Here is an 18,430-nt window from a genome sequence, read left to right as displayed (position 1 = left end):
CCCCGGAGCTAGGAGTTCATCCTGAAGATCTGCTTGCTCTGCATTAACAGCGCGAGAAAAGCAGTCTCGTACTGTGTTCATCTCGGAAAACGTTTTTCCTTCCCCAGGGTCCCTCCCATCGCGTGCCTTTGGTTCTCCCTCCTTTGCCACAGAGCTGTGTGTGCCTGCTGGAGACCATACTGTAACAGCGCTCAGCCCGCATTAGAAATACCCAGGTCATGTCCCAGAAACCAGCCATGTTTCAAGTGCCTGTGGAATTTGTTTTCCAGTTTTACCACCTTTAAAGGAAAATAATTTACTTACAAAGAACAGATTTTCCATTTCTTTGCACTTTCTTGGAGGTCACAGATCTCTGGAGTAGGGAGAGCCATGTTTACAGTATTTGACTTGAAAAGACATCAAAGCGAGGATGAATGCTCGAATTGTGAGGTTTTTGTATTGAGAAATAATGTTTTGTGGATTTCTTTCATGCAATAGGCAGCACAGCATCTGGGGTCTTGAGTCCGGGCTTGGATTTGTAGGTGCAGCATAACCCCAAACCAGTGAGGCCAGCTACTCGCTCCGAAGGGATAATACAAACACTATCAATGGTTAAACCCACTTCTCTCAAAAATGACAGCTTTCTTAGGCACTGAAACTCAGAATTGTAAGACTACGTTTTGGTAAGAAAAAACAAATATCCCTAAAGCAGCATTAAAAATATATTCATGAAGAAATTCACTCAAAAAATGATGGTTATGGTGGTGCCTGCAAATACGATAAATACCACCACAGCTTGGTATTTCAGAGGGATGGTTTCCTCTGAAATCGTGATTTCACACGTTGTTTTCAGATAAAGTCGATTGCAGCTTGTTGTTATGGAACAAAATGACTACATACCAGGAAGGTGGGGTGATCTCTTACTAGTTGTTTCACTCCAGAAAGCGGGTGTATTTTTTTAAGCTCTGCATTTAATTTCAGTCCCTTTGGTCATTTCTTTTGCTCAGTGCTCGTTTTCCTTCTGACCAGGTCTGTCTTGTATCCCTCGTATCTGTCTTGTCGTGCTGCTGTCACACGTGTTTTCTCGAGGCGCGTGGGTGCCCGTGCGCTGGCCGCTGATGCAGCGGGCTGTGGGATGTCAGCTTTAATTAGAGAATCCAGCTTCTCGCGGGGGGCTGCGGCTCGGTGGGAAGACGCGGGTTGTTAGGCTGGACCTCCTACGCAGAAGAGCTGGTTTCCTCCTGCACTCGTATTCTAACCGCAGTGATTTGGTACGCCGTTGACGCAAGCAGGGAACGCGCTGTTAAACCTACAGATCTGGCGTGACAGTGTCGTCTTGACAAAATTCTCATCTTAATTAGTGTGGTTCTGTGACTGTTTTAGAGAACCGTGTGCAGGGAACTGGCAAGATGTTCCTTTTAGGGAGTGATTTCTGGGCGTGCAGGGGAAGAAAGCTGGCTGGAGCCGTTCCTGCCGCAGGCCTGCTGTCGTGGGGTGGATTGTCCCTGAAACGGGTCGAGTGAAACTTGTACTGGTTGGGCTTGGTCCCCCCGTGCTGGGGAGCTGCAAAAAGAGTGATTTTTGTGTCCAAAGAGTTTTCAAAGCAGCTCATGGAGTTGCATTTTTAAGACATTTGATTTGACTTCTGGGACTATTTGATCTCTTTTCTTTAAGTCTGTATGAGAGCTTATTGAAAACAAAGAGAACAGTCTAAATTTCCCCAACCAGCAATGGATCAGATGCCCTGATCGTGAGCCCGTAGGAATAGACACGTCCTTCCGCCCGTGTCAGGAAAGCGCTTAATGCTTCCAACTGTGCTTAGCACTTCACAGAGCCAAACAATTAATTGCTGCTGATGAACGCTAAGAACAGCTATGTAGCCGTACCTTCTGTTGAGAAACGAAGGACCGTGCCAGCTGATCAGCGTTTTTTAAGGTGGAAACTCTTCAGTAGTTTTCTCTGAAAGCAGTACAATAAAAGTCTTCAGCAGCTGTACCAGGAACAGTGTGAAATAGCTTGCAAAATTGCAGCCGTTCTCAAGCAAATCTGTATTCATGAAGTCGTATAGATGTTTGGAATAGCTGTCACTTGGTGTGGCGAATTTCATACGCAGCGCTTTGATGTCTGTGGTATTAACGTGCCCAAGTTCTAAAAATAAGCTGTAGATTTCAAGTATGGGCTTGATTTATGTTTACTGCTAAGGGCTGAAAGAAAATATTTTCTATAGTCTCAAAAGCTGCGTTTCCAGTTGCCAAAGATCTGTAACGTTATGAATAGCAGTACGCTGACAAGTTGTAAAGAGATTATAAAAGCAGAAAACTAACTACGTAAACAGCATTATTTTGGAAATATGGTAATCCCAGTTCTAAAAAAGTTACTTTTGTGGGGAATGAATATTACTGTGATTTCTCTCAGTTTCTGTGGATTTCTTAAGTTCTTGATTGCTAATAAAGCAGTGATTGTCTGCTGATCAGCAGAGCTTTAGAACTCCACGCTTTGCTTGAGAGTTGTCTTTAACTGGATGTCTCTCTTAACACTGACTGACGAAGCAGCGTTAGACACTGTTTGCTGAGGCATTCCACATCGCTGTTAAACATGACTTTGTCAAGTGCAGAGGAACTGCGCTTTCATTTTCTCCTTTCGAGGAAGCGTATACTCTGGTTCTTAGTCCGTGGCTCTCTGTTGTTGGGTCCTTTTGAGGTGCTGGTCACTTTACATGACACTGTATTTTGGCCTTGATTTTTGTAGCAGCTGTACAGCTACTCAAAAAAAGCCAATGTTCCTCAGTGTGGGCTCCAAAATAGTGAAATCGTGTTTCCGATTCCCATTATGCGAGTTCTCTCCTGCTGCACGTGATGACAGATACTCAAACTCTCTGGTGGGTTGGCAGCAGATGCTCCTCATCTGGAGCCATTTACATTTCCTTTTCTTCCCTGAAGCGCTAACTTTCACAAGAATAACCTTTTGAATAGCATGTGGCTGCTTCAGCAAATATGGTGGTGTGATGTATTTACTTAGCATGCTCAAAATGTCAAGGATGTGTGTATTGATTTTGGTACAGTTCATGCGTACTGAATAAATACCGCTGGACTGGGAATACTGCTGGGTTTGGGTTTTGTCTTTCTGTGGTGAAGACCATGTTTTTCCCACCACTGTCCACGGAAACGTTTGAAGAGTTTCTTTGCCCTCACAGCTCTTTGCGCTCGCTCCTGTGTTGTGCCCTCTTCAGACTCACAGGACGTCCTTACGGTCGCAGGGTTGTATGGCGTGAGCGCAGCCAGACCGAGGGTGTCTCTGAGGAGGACTGGGCCAGCTGAGCTCTGTCTGTTTTGTTATCTCTGAATGAGCTTTGTAAAATGGATTACAAAAGGTGAGAATGCTTTGTTTTCCTTGTTCTTTCCAGGGGACATGAGTTTTGGGTGGATTTGAATGTTATGAAATTATATGAAACTGTTGAGTTTGACCAAATGCGGCGGCTGTCCACACCCTCCTGCCCCAGCTCCAGCTCCAACTACTACACGGTCTGGAAATACTTCTGCAGGGATCACTTTGGCTGGAGAGAGTACTCTGAGGTATTTAACGTGTTCCAGAATCCCGCTTTTGTGTTGTAACCCAAAACTCTGGGTACAGTATATACTATAAACTGTAGATACATTTTTAGTTTGTTTCCTCTTTGAACATTCAGGAAAGTTACTTGGAGTTATTGTTGAGGAAGATAATCAAGGAGGTCAGTGTTGAACTGAAAAAGCAGTAGGAGGAGAGCTCTGCTCTGCTAGACTGCACCTTGAGTTATCCCTGAAAACATCGGAGACACAGAGGCTGACCGCATTGTCAAATTTGAGAGCCAACTGGCCCATGGCCATACCAAGAAACTCCTTTCTAATCTCCAGAAATCTGGTTTTAAAACGAGGGGACAGCTTTCTGCAGCCATTTTAACACCACTACCCTTTACTTTTTAATTTATTTACCAGTCCCCGAAAATATCGCAGTGGAGGACATGAGCCTCCAGAGTCGCTGGATCCAGCCCTTTGCTGTCTCGTAGGCTGGACTGTGCACTGCTGCAGCTTGGGCTCCAGCCACAGCTGCCAGCCCTGCTCCTCAGGGACCTTTTCCCAAGTGTCTGGTTTAATCTGTTCTCCGATGGTTTATGCACGCCACTGCCCTTTGCTCTTTAACACTCATGGTTTTCCATATCAGGTTTGAAACAGGCTTCCAACTCTTTAACCCCAGTTATAGGCACAGAAGTCACATCCACTATCCAACAGGGTTGTGCCAGGCAAAACCAGAATACTTCTGTTCATTCCATACAAGGCTCTCCAGTAAGCCTTGAAATCCCTCATCTTTGGCTGAGCAGGGCTGTACATAGTATTTTCAATAAAACCTTATCAGGATCTTACAATTTTGGCAGTACCAGCAGTCCCTCCACCACTGTAAACTGGATCACCTTCATCTTTGTCATGCTGAATTTACAAGTGTGGTAAGAAGCTTAAGGCAGAGCACTGTATACAGTTTGAGGCTTTGCAAATGAAAAAAAAAAGGCAAGAACTGGAGAGAGTCTGGAAGAAAGCATCAAAAATAACAAGAAGTTTAGGATGTTGGATCTGCAAGAAGTTAAAAGAACTGGGTTTCTCTAGTGTAGAAAAAAAAATGATAAGAACATATTAATATATAAAAGATTGTTCTACAGCAGACTTTTGCTTTTCACATTCAGTGAGCAAAGACAAAAAGTAAGTAATTTGTGTCAAGGGAGTTTTACGTTAGACATTAGGAATAACATTTGACATGTAAAAATACGATAGCACCAGTTACGCAGGAACGTGTGGAACCTGCCTTCTTGGCAGATCTTGCAAACAGGTAACTGGACAGTTTTCGTTGTCTCCATACTTGTGCCTCAGAGCAGGGCAAAGAGAGGAGAGGAGAAAGGAGTAGAGAGAGGGATTCTTTGAGGTCTCTGGCAAAAGTATTAATTTTCAAGCCTGTAACTGTTCGTGTGTCTGTTTTTGTTTTAATTTTCTTCACACAGCCTGTTGTAAGATTGATAGAAGAAGCCAGCTGCCGGGGTCTGAAAGAGGTTCGGTTTGTTACCTGGCATAATCAGTATATCTTAAACATCAAAGATGGGTTCCAGCAAAATGCCTGTTTCAGAAGAGAAATCAAGAGGAGACCCCTTCTTCGCTCCTGCGTTGTGCTGATGCCGTTTTTACAGTATGTATTCCAGCAAAATGGAAACTTTGCATTTGTTCTTTGTGTTGGTCCATCCATGAGAATTGTATTCCTTAAGGTGTGGCAAGGAAACAGGCATCAGGGGGTAGAAAAATCAGAAGAAACAATAAAAAAACCTCGGTTATGTTGGCAGCTCTCGCTTGTGGTAGGTAAGTATTCTCTGAGGAACTCCTTGCTGCTGGGCTCTGTTTGTTATTTAAAGGTTATCACGTACCTTGTGGATCTCAGAACCTGAGAAGCACAGATGCGCTTCAAGTTTGCCAAAGAACTGTCCAGCCTTCAGCATGTCACCGGCTGTAGTGCCTGCCAGGCTATCAGTTCTCAGTCCCATAAAAACGCACATTCTAAAACATTTTAGAATTTTCAAGGACAATTAAAGCACGCCTTGTTTTTATTGTCATCTCAACTGGGGGCGAACACACTCGCCCATCAAAGGCGGAGCGAGCAAAGTCTTGCACCGTAGACATTTTTGATTACAACTCATAAAAATGCCATTGTTGTGATCTCACCAGCACAGCTGGAAGCATTACTGTTGGAGTTCAGTAGCTAGGAACATGCTGTCCGGTTAGCAAAGGGGTAGAAGTCGTTAGTCTGCCTGGCAGCTTGGCATGCCCGGCCAGTCAAAGGAGCCGTAGCTGCTGCAGCAGGGCTAGAATGCTCGCTAGCTTGCAGGGTCGTTACTGCATCTGATTGCGAGGTGAGAGTGAATTTGGACAGAGCCGCGAAACACATGGTTGTTAGAAGCATTTTTAGATACGGTTTTACAGGAAGGAAACCCAAAATTATGACAGAGATACTGGGAGGATGCAGGTAAAAAAGACCGAGTGGACTTTCTGGTTATAGCAGTTCTGATTGGCATCTCAATGAAAAGTAAGGATGTCAGGTATTCTCCTGATGTTTTGCTACCAGTGACTGTTGTACGACAGTGTAAGTCTGTAATTTTGAGATATGCTAAAATTACACGCTTCCCTCTAATTTTAGCGGACCCTTGAGGGTTCTGCACTCGTGAGGGCTTGACCATAGCTATTCAGGCCTGCTACCAAATCTGTAAAGCAACCTCAGAAATTTCTGTTGCTCTGCAGTAAACCTCATTCTCATTTTCTTTGTCTAAAGACTTTGTAATGCTTACTTAAAAAATCTACCAGTTCTTAGGAAGGAACAAAAGAGCATTTTAAATATTGATGGGAGCTCTCCTTAAGAAGTCAGTGTTTGCCTCCGCTTATCCCACAATGCTACCTGAGATCTTTTATTTCCCTCCCTTCCCACCTGCCTACATCTGTTATAAAATTGGGAAAGAATTCTTGAATAGAAACTGTGGGAAGTGGTGATAGTGGTTGACAAATGTCGACTTTTTAATGGCTTCCCTTGTATCATAAACGCTCACGAATAATTTACCCTTGTCAGGAGAAATGAACAAAGTACACCAAAGGATCGCAGTATTTTCATTGTGTTTGGTGGCTGACTCATTAATCCATAACTTATTGTTTACCCGTGCCTGCTCTTCCAGCCCAAGTGTGAGTGAATGAGGTTCTACAGTTAATATTTTTTACCTATTGGTAAAAACTGAATGCACGCTGTAATACTGCAGACTGCTATTTTAATAATCATTCTTAGAAAAATACATCTTCTGGGTTTCTGTTAAACTATTAATAAGCAATGAGAGTAATTCTGAGTTGAGGCAAATGCATGCAAATAAAGTGAGGTCTTTTTTCAGCTGTGAGGAGCAGGTGAAAGCCACGTGAACGCTTTTTTTAAGAGTATTTCTGCTCTGAAAAATGTGAGCGCTGTCGCAGTTTCCTGTCTCTCTGATCCAAATCAAATGTATCAATTTCAAAACAGGCTTTTTTTCCCCCAACTTTTTTTCTAGACCTGAAAAGCTCAACCTGCCATCAGAAAATCACATTAAATGATTTCTGGGTCACACCAAAAAATCACACACAGTTCTTTCAGGCTCATATATCGTTAGCAGTAAATATTCTGAAAGGCAACCTTCATTGAGACTTCTGTAGGTAAGGTGTGGATAGCAGTACAGTTCTTATTTATCTGGGTGATTACATTGGCTCTGCAGAGAAGAGCAGGATAACGAGGAGGGACAATCCGCAGTTGCTCTGTGATTGTGTTTCGGTGTACCCTGAGAACGGACCGGCTGGGTGCAGAAGTCGCGGTTACGCAGGTTTTCAGGCAGCGTCCTGCCTGGACAAAGGGAGATCGGTTCCTGAAGCCGCTCTGGAGAAAAGGGCTTCGCCTTTAGCAAAGCCTTGAGAGTTTGTTTGTTCTCCATACAAAAACAGCGCAGGGAATCGCGTTCACCTGTGGCTCCTGTATGCGAAATCCAGTTGCGTACATGCAGGAGGCAGGGTTTGGCCTTGGATGCTGCAAACCTCAGCTTGCCCGAGATGAATACACAAAGGATTCACTTTCCCCGCTTCCTCCTGGTCAGAGCAGGTTTTCTCCTTGTGCTTTGGCAGCGATGTGTTACCAGAACACAAGTGACCTGCGAAATTTCATGAACTGTAATGTTTGTTAAACTTTAATTTAATGAAGTTTAATTTAAGGTGGTCTGTGGGGTTTGGAGACACGATTCACCCTGGGTCTTTCCAGCCAGGCAGTGGGTACCTCTGACTTCTGGGCTTTCCTAACAAGAGCTGCCCACTCCTGAGCGCACCTTACCCATCTGCTGGTCGGTCCTGGAGTCAACAGCAGCTTTTCCTGTAAAAATACTTGGGTAAAATACTCATCTGGTGGAATTTTGAGATAGTTCTCTATATTCTTCTAACTGAAAGGGAACCTCACCAGCTTGCATGTTTAACGGGTGAAAACCAGAGCCTGAACCTGCAAGCTTTGCATGTTCAAAGTATTTTCTTTGACGTAAGAGGGAGAACTCCACTAAGTAAGGATTATTCCGTTGAGTAAGGCTTGCTTGCTCAGATTATAATCAGGTGAACATAAGCCACAAATGCCACACTCTTTATCTAAATTTAGCAGCTTCGAGAGTGTGAAAAAACTCCACAGAGGTGCAGGTATTTAAGAACAAAGTCTTGCCACACCACAGTTGGTGTCCTTAACTGGATTTTACTGGTGGCTGTTCCTCCTCTGGCAGCCGTGCTGCTTTCCTGCCACAGCCGTTCCAGGCAGCAGCTCCGCTCCTTCACCCCTTCCTGGCTTCTCACCTGGCAGCATTCCCGAGAGGAGGGGCCGCTCTGTCACATGAAAATAAGCAACTGCAAATGCAAATCGACATCTGGCCTGTGCAAATGAGAATAAGAGAGCTTTCCTCGGCACGAAACGATGTAGGACTGAGAATGTAGCAGTTCCTCTTCTGCATAATGCAGTGAAATATCTGCAGGTTTTGCCTATGAGATGTTATTAGTTAGGGTTATTCACACTGTATAAGAAAGTCTATGTTTCTACTCCATGTATTCTAAGGAAATGAGGTCAAATATTGCCACATTATTTGTCTTTCCTTAGTCTGTGTGTTAAAATCGCTGATTGTTTATAGCTAACACACCAAATAATTGTATTTGGTACAACTGTTGTACCAAATATACCTTCTGCCTGCCTGTCGTTTGTAGCCCCACCCCAGAATGTGCCTCATGACAACAGCAGGCTTTTAAACACCACGCAGCAGTAAGACTTCCTCACATGGAGCAGCATCCCTGAAAGTCAAGATTTTGTTATTAGCTTGTATGGATGGAGGAGACATTAAAATAGCAGAAATAGCTGGCGTGTTTGTTTTAAATGAGCGTTAAAGACGTGTAAATTGTTCCAGAACTGAAGAGCAGCCATTGCTTAAGACCCGTCGGTGATTAAATCAGTGTGATTCGAAGCTCTGCTGTTTGTGAATGTTTAAGCAGAAACTTTTTCTCCTTCCCCAACCAGGACCTTAGGTGGCAACTCGCCAGCGCCCTCTCCATCTGTTGAACCAGCTTCCTCCCGTGTCTTATCTCCGACTGCTGTTACCTCTCCAAACTTCTATCCTGAAACCTGGATTAGTATGGATCCGTCTCAGGACTTCATCCAAGTGCCTGTTCTGAAGGAGGATAAAAGCTACAGAACCATTTATAACCTCTTTCACAAGACTGTGCCAGAGACCAAATATAAAATCTTGAAAATTCTGAGGGTGCAGAATCAGTTTCTTTGGGAGAAATACAAAAGGTAAGATAATGCAAATACAGTTCTTTTACAGTAGTGGAAAAATACCTTAAACTGTGTAATTTGGGCTGCAAAACATAAATTGAGCATTAAGTAGGATACATAAACTCCAGATTTCTGAAGAAAAGGAGCATCTTCAGTTGAGCAACTTTATCTGAAAAATACTGAGAAGTGTCTTACCTGGAAACTTCCTGTGTAAGGGCTTTAGTGTGCTGTCTGCTGGTAACTGCTGTAAAATGTATCTTCACAGAAACTTCAAAATAAATCTAGGATATATAGTTGAAAAATCTTTCCGTTCACTTCCAAGCCGATGTAGGAGGCTTTGTTTTTGTCAGACGATCTGTGTACTGAAGACAGCCATCCGTGCTGTGGTTCCCCGGACGCGGCGCTCCAGGGTCCTACAGTGGTTTCGCAGAGACGAACTCCTGTGTCGGTCAGTCCCGTTCAGACCAAAGGTGCGGTTACCATCCGCTGACCACTTTGTGACTGACGAGATCAGATTTGGGGATTCTCTCTCCCTTCTCAAGAAATGCAGGGTCTCGGGGGAAGTCAAGGGATGGGCTGTGTGTCTTATGCTGGTCTATAGCATCTTCACCCACCCTGTCTCTCAGTAATTCTTCTCCTTGGCCTCTTCTGAAGCTGTAGTGGGATTTAATTTTTGCACAGCCCTTGTTTTCACTCTGAGGAAGATCTCCTTCACCTTTTTCAAGGTGAAATACAGGCAAAGACACGCAGGCACTTCTTAAGCTGCCTTGCCTTTGCTGCTGTGCAGGTGAGAGACCTCTGCCTCCAGCAGTATCAGCTCAGGTCCTTTCAGAAATACTTCTTTCACACAACAGCGTTACTTGAAAGTGGAGGACCCACTCTGCTGTCCATACAGAAATGTTTTCATATCTCCTCTTACAGCATTACCATTCCCGAGGATAATCCTGATGCCTCAAGAGCTGGAGTGAAAACCGCCTTTCCCTTGCAGATCTGCAATGAATACTCATCCTCACTTTCCATTTTCTATTCCAGGAAAAAGGAATATATGTCCAAAAAAATGACTGGGCTCGACAGGATAATGAACGAACGGCATTTGTTCCACGGCACCTCCCAAGACGTGGTGGATGGAATCTGCAAGCACAACTTTGACCCGCGCGTCTGTGGGAAGCACGCCACCATGTTTGGACAGGGCAGTTACTTTGCCAGGAAGGCAAGCTATTCCCATAACTTCTCCAAAAGGTCACCCAAAGGCGTTCATTACATGTTCCTGGCCAAAGTGCTGACGGGAAGGTACACGGTGGGTAACCACACCATGAGGAGGCCTCCACCGGTGAACCCCGGCAGCATTACCAGCGACCTCTACGACTCCTGTGTGGACAATTACTTTGAGCCTCAGATTTTTGTCATTTTTAACGACGATCAGAGCTACCCTTATTTTATTATCCAGTACGAAGAAGTTAGCAACACTGTCTCCATCTGAAAACCTGTGCTGCTAAATTATTCATCTTAATAAACTTACCTGGCATTAGTAGCAGTTCTTGTGGAAAAAAAAGAAAAGTGGACGTTGCACAACTGATTAAATTGCTTACTTGGAAGGAAGTAAATCTCAGAATACAGAAAAGAAGATCTGAAGTGACCAATTGTGCACTTGCTGTTTGATTATGTATGTGCAAATTGTAAATATTTTTCCATTGTTTATAGTTGAAAATCTGTGCCTTTTGTTATAAAACACTGTTTATTTATGTTAGTAAATATTCATGTTTAAAAATGGGCGTGTGTGTATAATTTCAGTTGCATTCTGTGCATATTAGAGTGCTTAGAAAATTGCTTATGCCCTGATCTCAAAATCTTAGGGCTGCCCATTTCTAGATAATCAGAACAGATCATTTTCATCCCAAGTATATTAAATAAGAGATTCTCCCAACCCCCGATTTTTATTACTCTATTTCAGAAAGATTGGGGGAGATTACAGACTAACATTCTGCTCATACTTTGGATTATTAAACAGGACAACACAAATAAATACATCATTTTCTAAAATCAGCCCTACGTTAAATGAGGAAGAGGTTAGTACGGCACGCGGTCCACGAGGGTTTAAAGCCGGATGGCTTCCCAGCCGCTTCTGGGACATCTAGTTTGTCACTTTTTGCCGCTGTGGTGGGGATGGGAAGGCCACTGGGGCAGCTGCCAAAACCCAGCAGGTCTGTGCCATGGAACCCGGGCACGGCCAGGCACGTGCCACCAGTCCCTGTCACTGCCAGATATCCGCGTAGTTCTGGGGAATGGATTTCTTGGGAAGGAAACCCCAAACAAAGCTGCTTTTTAATGAGGTTTTAAATTGGATCAAGGAGGAAAATTTCTGTTAATGTCACTTAATGAGGCTGATAGTGAATGAATTTTTAAATGATTGATTGTCAGCACCTAATCCTCATTTAATCGGGGTATTTTAGGGGGGTTTCCACACAGCTGTGCTTGGCTCAGCGCTCTTCAGCATCTTTAGCAGTGGCATGGAAAGGAACCAGGAAGGAACGACCGCTGCTGGCAGCGGACCCAGACCAGCCAGGGTCGGGCATTCCCAGCTCCGGCACTGCCGGGGAAGCTGACCTCTTCCGAATGACACGTGCTGTGATGCACCCGGGGGCAAGTTAACGGATTTGTGTCTCCAAGCGCAGAAGAGGGACAGCATGTGGTCCAGAATCGCAGAGCAGAAGCTCGTACTGGGGTGATCCCGACGATAATTGGGTGACACGGCAGGACCCCGCAGTCAACCGGATGCCACGGGCTGAGGGCGCAGCTCGCCGGAGCTGGCGCGTGCGGAGGTCTGGATGGCTCCCATTGGCTACACCGCATGCTTCAGTGGGACAGCGGACGTCATTGCGCTTGGGTTTTTCTCTAGCTATGCTTCATGAAAAAAGTGGTCTCAAGTGGGATCAGAAATCGTTTCAGAACTATGATTTAAAATTGAGGAAAAGTTATGTAAATAATAATTACCTCCATTCCAAACCTTGGCGTAGTTTGTGTGCTTGGCTCAGGCTCTTTTTCTCCGAGTCACCTCCAAAGCCCGGTGCCACGGTGGAGCCCATGGCACACGCTCACCCGCCACCCCGGGGGCCGGCTCGTCTCCCAGCCATCGCCTCGGCCCATTCCACCACAGCCAGCAGCAGCTTCTCGCAGCCACGCTCAGCTCCCCAGTACCTCGCCTCGGCTGTAACATGCTGGCCAGCATTACCAAATTCTAGTTTTATGGCAAGCCACATCGCTTATAGCTCAGTGAGATTAACCGCAGTGCTTCGTAACCGTTCACCTCGGGCAGCCTGAGTCTGATGGACCCGAGGTGCCCTGTCCCCATTAGGATCTTTACAGAGTCTCCCACCAGCACTCCTGTTTCCGTCCCACTCCTTGTTACTGGCGGTGGAGCAAACCAGCTGGCAGGCGAGAAGAGGGGGAAGATGCCAGCAGCTGGTTCCAGTTAACCCCAGTTAACTTCCAAGCTCTTCACAGGCTCTTAGCAGCACAGGGGAGAGCTCAAATGTGAGGGGGTTTGCCTTAGGCAGCAGACCTGCACTGGTGTGGTGGGATGGGGGCTACTGGCTGGGATGCGCAATGCTGAGGAGCTGGTCCTGCCTGTGGTCTGCCTCCCCGAGAGATGGCTTTGGGAAGGTGAGGTGGCTTGTGAGGGAAGGGATTGTGGGTGAAGATGAAGAAAAGGCGAGGGTGTCTCCTTTTAAAGCAGCTAGATCTTCTGGCTTGCCTTCCCTTCTTTCCCAGCACAACTGGGCTTTCCAAGCTGACGGGACAGCTCGGCAGTCCTGCTGCTGCGAGGTGCTCGTGCGCTCTGGTGTGCGTTCGGTCTGGCTGTGGTGGAATTGGGGTAGAAAGGTGAAACTCACCGTTCATATGCCTTGCTGGGGAGCGCTGCCTGCTGCTGTCCGTGTCATGGGCGATGCTTGGTGCCTGTCTCTGCCCTCCGTGGGGCAGCACCTTGTGGGGGAACTGGGGCCGGGAGCCGCTCCTGCAGCACGGGCTGATGGTCTGAGGCGGTTGCGTTGCACTTACGGGTTTACAGCCGCATCTGCGGGTGCGCATTTTAGAAGTGTCCTTACACCAGATGCTGAAGTTACTTCCGAACTGAGATGTAACATCTACTTTAGAGACAAAGATTTTGAATAAGGGTTGATGTTCTTGGGGCTTTTGTGTTCTGTAATTTCCCCCTGTCAAAGGCTTCTGGCCAGTTTGAGACTGGGATGAACAGGATCTGTGTGGGAGGCGGGCTCACTGCCGAGAGCAGGGAAACGCGTCTGTTGGGGATGGTGCCTTGGGGCTCCAAGGCCTCGGGATGGGAATCGGAGGCTCCCTCCATTCTCACACCATCATCGCGGAAATTGGTTCTGTTTTTTCCTCGGATGTTATAATGGGGTTTTGGTCTTCTGGGGCCTTCTCCACGCTGCTGGTTTGCCGCACGGCAAGGTGAACATCAATAGCCCTCCGGTGTCTGCCTGTAGCTTTCCCGGGGCTACTGGAGGATCGCTCCTGGCTTCCATCCTGTCCCGGGGCTGTCTGTGGGGCAGGACCCACGGAGCTGTGTGGGTGTGGGGGCAGAGCCTGGAAGGAACAGAGCATGCTCCTAATTACTGCGCAGGCTATTAATTGCCTCCTACGTGCATCGTTGCAGCTCCTTCCATCGCACCAGTTGCTCAAGGGGTGTCTGAGGAGACAGCGCTGAGGAACCGGCTGTACTGAACCCTGCTCCGGAGCTGCCCTGAAGAGGAGCACCAGGAGGGAACGGGGCCGATCCCAGCCCCGCTCATGGGAGCACGCCCGCTCGCTTAGGGGGCTGCTGCAGTGCTTCCTCTGCATGTGTTTATCTGTGTAAAACCCTACAAAAATATAACCGGAGCAAAACCCTCGCACGGCCATCGCAGCCAGGCTGTTTAAACGCCTGTCGCCAGGGTTCCCACACCTCGCGCTTCCTCCCTTACCGTTCCTTATTGAACTCGGCTTCTCCCCGCATCCATGCGCGGATCCGGGCAGGATCTGTCTGCAGATGTGCAGCGCCCTGCGCAGGGCTGTGCCGTGGCTGCCCAGCGGCGCCTGGGGGGTTTGCTGTGGTGCAGATAAATAAGAGTGTTTTCTTGCCCTGTTTTTGGTGATGTCGCTTGTCAAGAATTCGAGGATGAAACCAGGTGGAAAAACGAGTGTTTGAGATAAAGATCTCGCTGCGTCATTGCTGAAATGGTAGGTGATGACACGTGCTTTGGGCAAAGCCATGTCATTATGAAAACTAGACCAGCACAGCTCGTGGCTGGCGTGGGGACAGCAGAGGCGATGGCGTGTGCCAGGAGGGACCTTCTGGGCTGCGCTTGGCATTTCTGGACCTGTGGGAAACGAGCGTGACCTGCGAGATGCCGTGTGTACCTGGGGCTCCTGAACTCACACCTGGATGTGCGGACAGAGCTTCTGGAGGCAGCAGTTCGAGCGCCGACTTGGGTGACGGCGAAAGGCAGGATCACATCTGCTTCAGTTGCTGGTGGTGTCTAGGCATGGCGAGCGATGACAGAGGGCTTTGTCATGGGACAGACTGTTTGGACAGCGGGGTAAAGGCGTCTCGCTGACTGGGAGGAAGGGACAGCTCAAGTGCGCACTGACTTGGAAGCTGGGCAGAAGTCAAGAGGCTGCTCATCGAGGAGATGTTGGAGTTTGGGGAAGCTGCTTGAAAAAAAATGGGTGAATGCAGGGGGAAGGCTCCTTAGGAGGGGAAGGAACCTTGGGAGGTGCCTGGACCAATCCCCTGCCTGAAGCAGGGCCAGCTTTGAGGTCAGACCAAGTAGGTTATGGCTTCACTGAGTCTGCTCCTGAAAATCTGCAAGGGTGGAGGCCATGCTGCTTCCTGGGCAACCTGCTCCACCACCTGCCATGCCTTCCTTGGGGGGTAAAAATAAAACAAAACCAAAACAACTCTTTGTGTCCGGGGTCACACTGCCTCATGATTACACGCCTTGGCTTCTGGTGTTCATGTGCTGCCACCATTTTATAGAATTTCCAAACTTGTTGCTGGGAGTTCAGAAGTGGCAGTGTGGAAGCGTCTGTGGAGCACTCCTCCAAGACTGCAATCCTGGGCATGTGCAGTGTTATGTCCCTTATCTTCCCAGAGAAGCAAGGGGTGATGGCTGTGAGAAGAAAATATTCAGGCTGCCCAAGGAAGTGGTGGAGTCACCATCCCTGGAGGTGTTCAAAGAACATGTAGACGTGGCAGCTAGGGACATGGTTTAGTGGACATGGTGGTGTTGGGTTGACAGTTGGACTGGATCATCTTGGAGGTCTCTTCCAACCTTAAAGATTATAATTTTATGATTAACCAAAGGCTGTGGTGCAGAGCTGCTCTCTGGTAGCTTGCTACAGCCTTTCGTTAAAGAGTCTTTCCTCTCAGCTTTCCCAGGAAAGGCAGGGCGAGACAAGGCTGCGATAACTCTTTGCTGTCAGTGTCATGGCGGGGTGGTCACGGTCTGGCCAAGGGTTTCCTTCTACTGGTGGGTATTCGGCACCACCAGCTCTGAGGGCTCAGACCTCACACAATGGGCTACTGAAAACCAGTTGAGTGATGAGGCTCCGGCAAAGCATAACACGTGAGGAGTCTTCTTGCTTCCTGGTATCAAACCCCCTAGCAGCATGCACGACTTGGGGTTTGAGATATTTCTTTATTACTATTTTGATGTGGAAATTGGAGGTTCTCGCACGGTAGTGAGAATTGGGAAATGGGTTACGGAAGCAGTGAGCATCTCTGGCTGCCGCTGGGGTTTCTCCATCGCTGGCAGTCCACGGTGTCATGGCCACGCTAACGTCATGCCAACTGAAAAGATCCTCTCCATGAGTTTTTTCTTCTCTTATGGCTACAAAGTCTGTTTTTATGAGATTATTTTCCCATAGGCTGGACAACAAATGTCAGGTTGACCTAAGGATTGTTCTTTCCTCAACTTCCTTCAGGCTCCCTCCTCTCCAGCTAGCTGGGTACAAGTTATTTCAAGCGTAATTAGACGATTATAAATCATCTGCTTTTTTTTTTTTTTTTTTTTCCCCTTCCACGAGCACATTCTCATGCACCGATACAAGGCGGGTTTGTTTTGTCTGTCAGGGTTTGTGCAATCCTCATACCTCTGCAGCTGACCAAGAACCAACGTCACCAAGAACGAATCTGCAATCTCTCTGCCAGCAGTCTTGAAGAGGAACCGACCATACAGCCAAATATCACCGGTGCCTGGACCTGCGCAGCTCTGGGATGGGCTCGTGGTAGGACACAGGTTCGGGTTCGTGGAGGTGACCTGCCGCTGCCCACGTGGACAGGGGTTGGACCTGCTGGCCTGCTCCGAGACCAAATCATGGATGAGCTTTGAGAGCAAACTTCTCTTTTTTTTTTTTTTCTCCATCTTGGTCAATGGTGGGGAAGTTCTTGGCTGTTTTCACTTCTGTCATCCACGGTGCAGCATGCCAGGGCCGTGCCTGGCTGCATCTCTGTGCTGTGGTGGCTTCTCCGGGGATCCTCTGCTGCCTTCCCCCACCGCTGCCTGAGCACGTGGATGGGAAAGCCGATTCCCCTGCCCAAGCAGACACTGGGTACCAAAGCAGGCTCAGCCTGCGGTGCGGACATCCCCGTTGGGCTCCTGCCAGCGCCGTGCTAAATCCGGGGCCTCTTCCGAAACTCCACCCTGATCCTGGGTGGAGTTGGGAAGGGGTGACAAGAGGGAGGACAGGTCTGAACTGAAGACATGCCCAGGACCTTCTGATACGTGGAGACAGCATCTTCCCCTCCAGTACTGGCACACAAACACCCTCTTGGCATCGCCTGGCTGAAGGGATCTTGGTGGGTGAGGGTAAAGAGCTGCAGCCGGCAGAGCCCAGCGCAGCGGGAAGCAAAGCAACGGAGAGGAGCGAGCGAGGAGAGGAGGAAGTGATTCAAGGAAAGTGAGAACTGGCTCCTTGTGAGGAGGAGGAAGGGAGGGCCAATGGAGCAGGAACAGAAACGGGGGAAGAGATCACAAGAAGCACTCAAAGAAAAAACACAAATAGAAAGCGAGAGAGGAAAAGGAATGAAATGGAAATGAAGGTGCTGATGGCAAGAAATTGTCACCAGTCAGGAAAATAAGGGTGGGCAAAACTCGCAGAAACCCAGCCCCCGGGGGCGGTTACGGGTGCTCTGGTTACGGGTGCTCTGGTTACGGGTGCTCCACCACAAGCAGGTGCCCCTGCAAAACTGGGTGCTGCTCTACATGTCCTGCACCTTGGGGCCTGTCCCCTCTGCCCACCCCTGAGGCCATGTTGGGACAACTTCTTTACGGACCCATGTGAAGGGACTTTCCTTCCCTGTCCCCTGTAGAGATGACTCCTGTTTGGAGGGTGCTAGTGTGTCACCCCAAAAACGCTCTGGGATGGGAACTATTGGCTGGCTGTGGGTGCCTGGAGCTCTGGAAAAAGCAAAGCCTGATATTTAAAGGCAATGATATTTCAATACTGTGGACTCACAGGATTTGTTTTGTTCTGCATGCCAAGACAAACCAAGTACAGGTATGTCAGAACCAGGACCTCCTTCTGAAAAAAATCCTAAACAACCAAGTTTTATGCAGGAGCTCACGCTGCTGCCCACCAGGACAGGTTTTTATTGAAAATGTCGTGACAGAACGTGCCAGGTTGCATGAAGGACGGGGTGAGGAAACTTTGCAGTAAATACCGCCATGGAGGCAAATTCCTGCTTATTTCCCATGAACTCAATATTTGCATCGTCAGACCAAACAGCTTTAACTTTCCCTCAGCTGTAATGACGAGGCCGATGCACCAGCCGACGCCTCTTCCAGACAATCTCTAGCTGTGATCTGCTGAGATCAGAAGACTCCTGCTGATGGAGACGTTCCAGGTGCTTTCTCTCTCCTTTCTGTACGTTTCCATACCCATAGCACTAAGGATGCGAAGCAGATTTTAGAAACATCTGATAAAACCGCAGAAGTGTTTACAGGAGTCTGTGTTTTTTACCACATTCTGGAGGCCATTATAATACATAAAAATGAGTAATTACTGCAACAGCATGCCGGTTAGATGACTAATA

General features: G+C 47.5%; 1 protein-coding gene across 2 annotated transcripts in view; it reads left to right on the top strand.

Annotated features, from left to right (window-relative positions):
- Nucleotides 1-11,111, top strand: part of TIPARP (TCDD inducible poly(ADP-ribose) polymerase) — a 38,320-nt gene extending 27,209 nt beyond the window's left edge. For both annotated transcript variants that reach the window (XM_086754396.1, XM_086754395.1), the window contains 4 exons: nucleotides 3,383-3,551; nucleotides 5,003-5,184; nucleotides 9,082-9,357; nucleotides 10,372-11,111. In XM_086754396.1, the coding sequence (XP_086610522.1) occupies nucleotides 3,383-3,551; nucleotides 5,003-5,184; nucleotides 9,082-9,357; nucleotides 10,372-10,819 (1,075 nt within the window). In that variant the 3' untranslated portion in view covers nucleotides 10,820-11,111. The remainder of the gene's footprint in view (nucleotides 1-3,382; nucleotides 3,552-5,002; nucleotides 5,185-9,081; nucleotides 9,358-10,371) is intronic.
- Nucleotides 11,112-18,430: the final 7,319 nt, after the last annotated feature.

Source organism: Chlamydotis macqueenii, chromosome 9, assembly GCF_036417535.1.
Source record: "Chlamydotis macqueenii isolate bChlMac1 chromosome 9, bChlMac1.mat, whole genome shotgun sequence".
NCBI lineage: Eukaryota > Metazoa > Chordata > Aves > Otidiformes > Otididae > Chlamydotis > Chlamydotis macqueenii.
The sequence above is the reverse complement of the archived record's forward strand: the minus strand, read 5'-3'. Positions and strand labels throughout refer to the sequence as shown.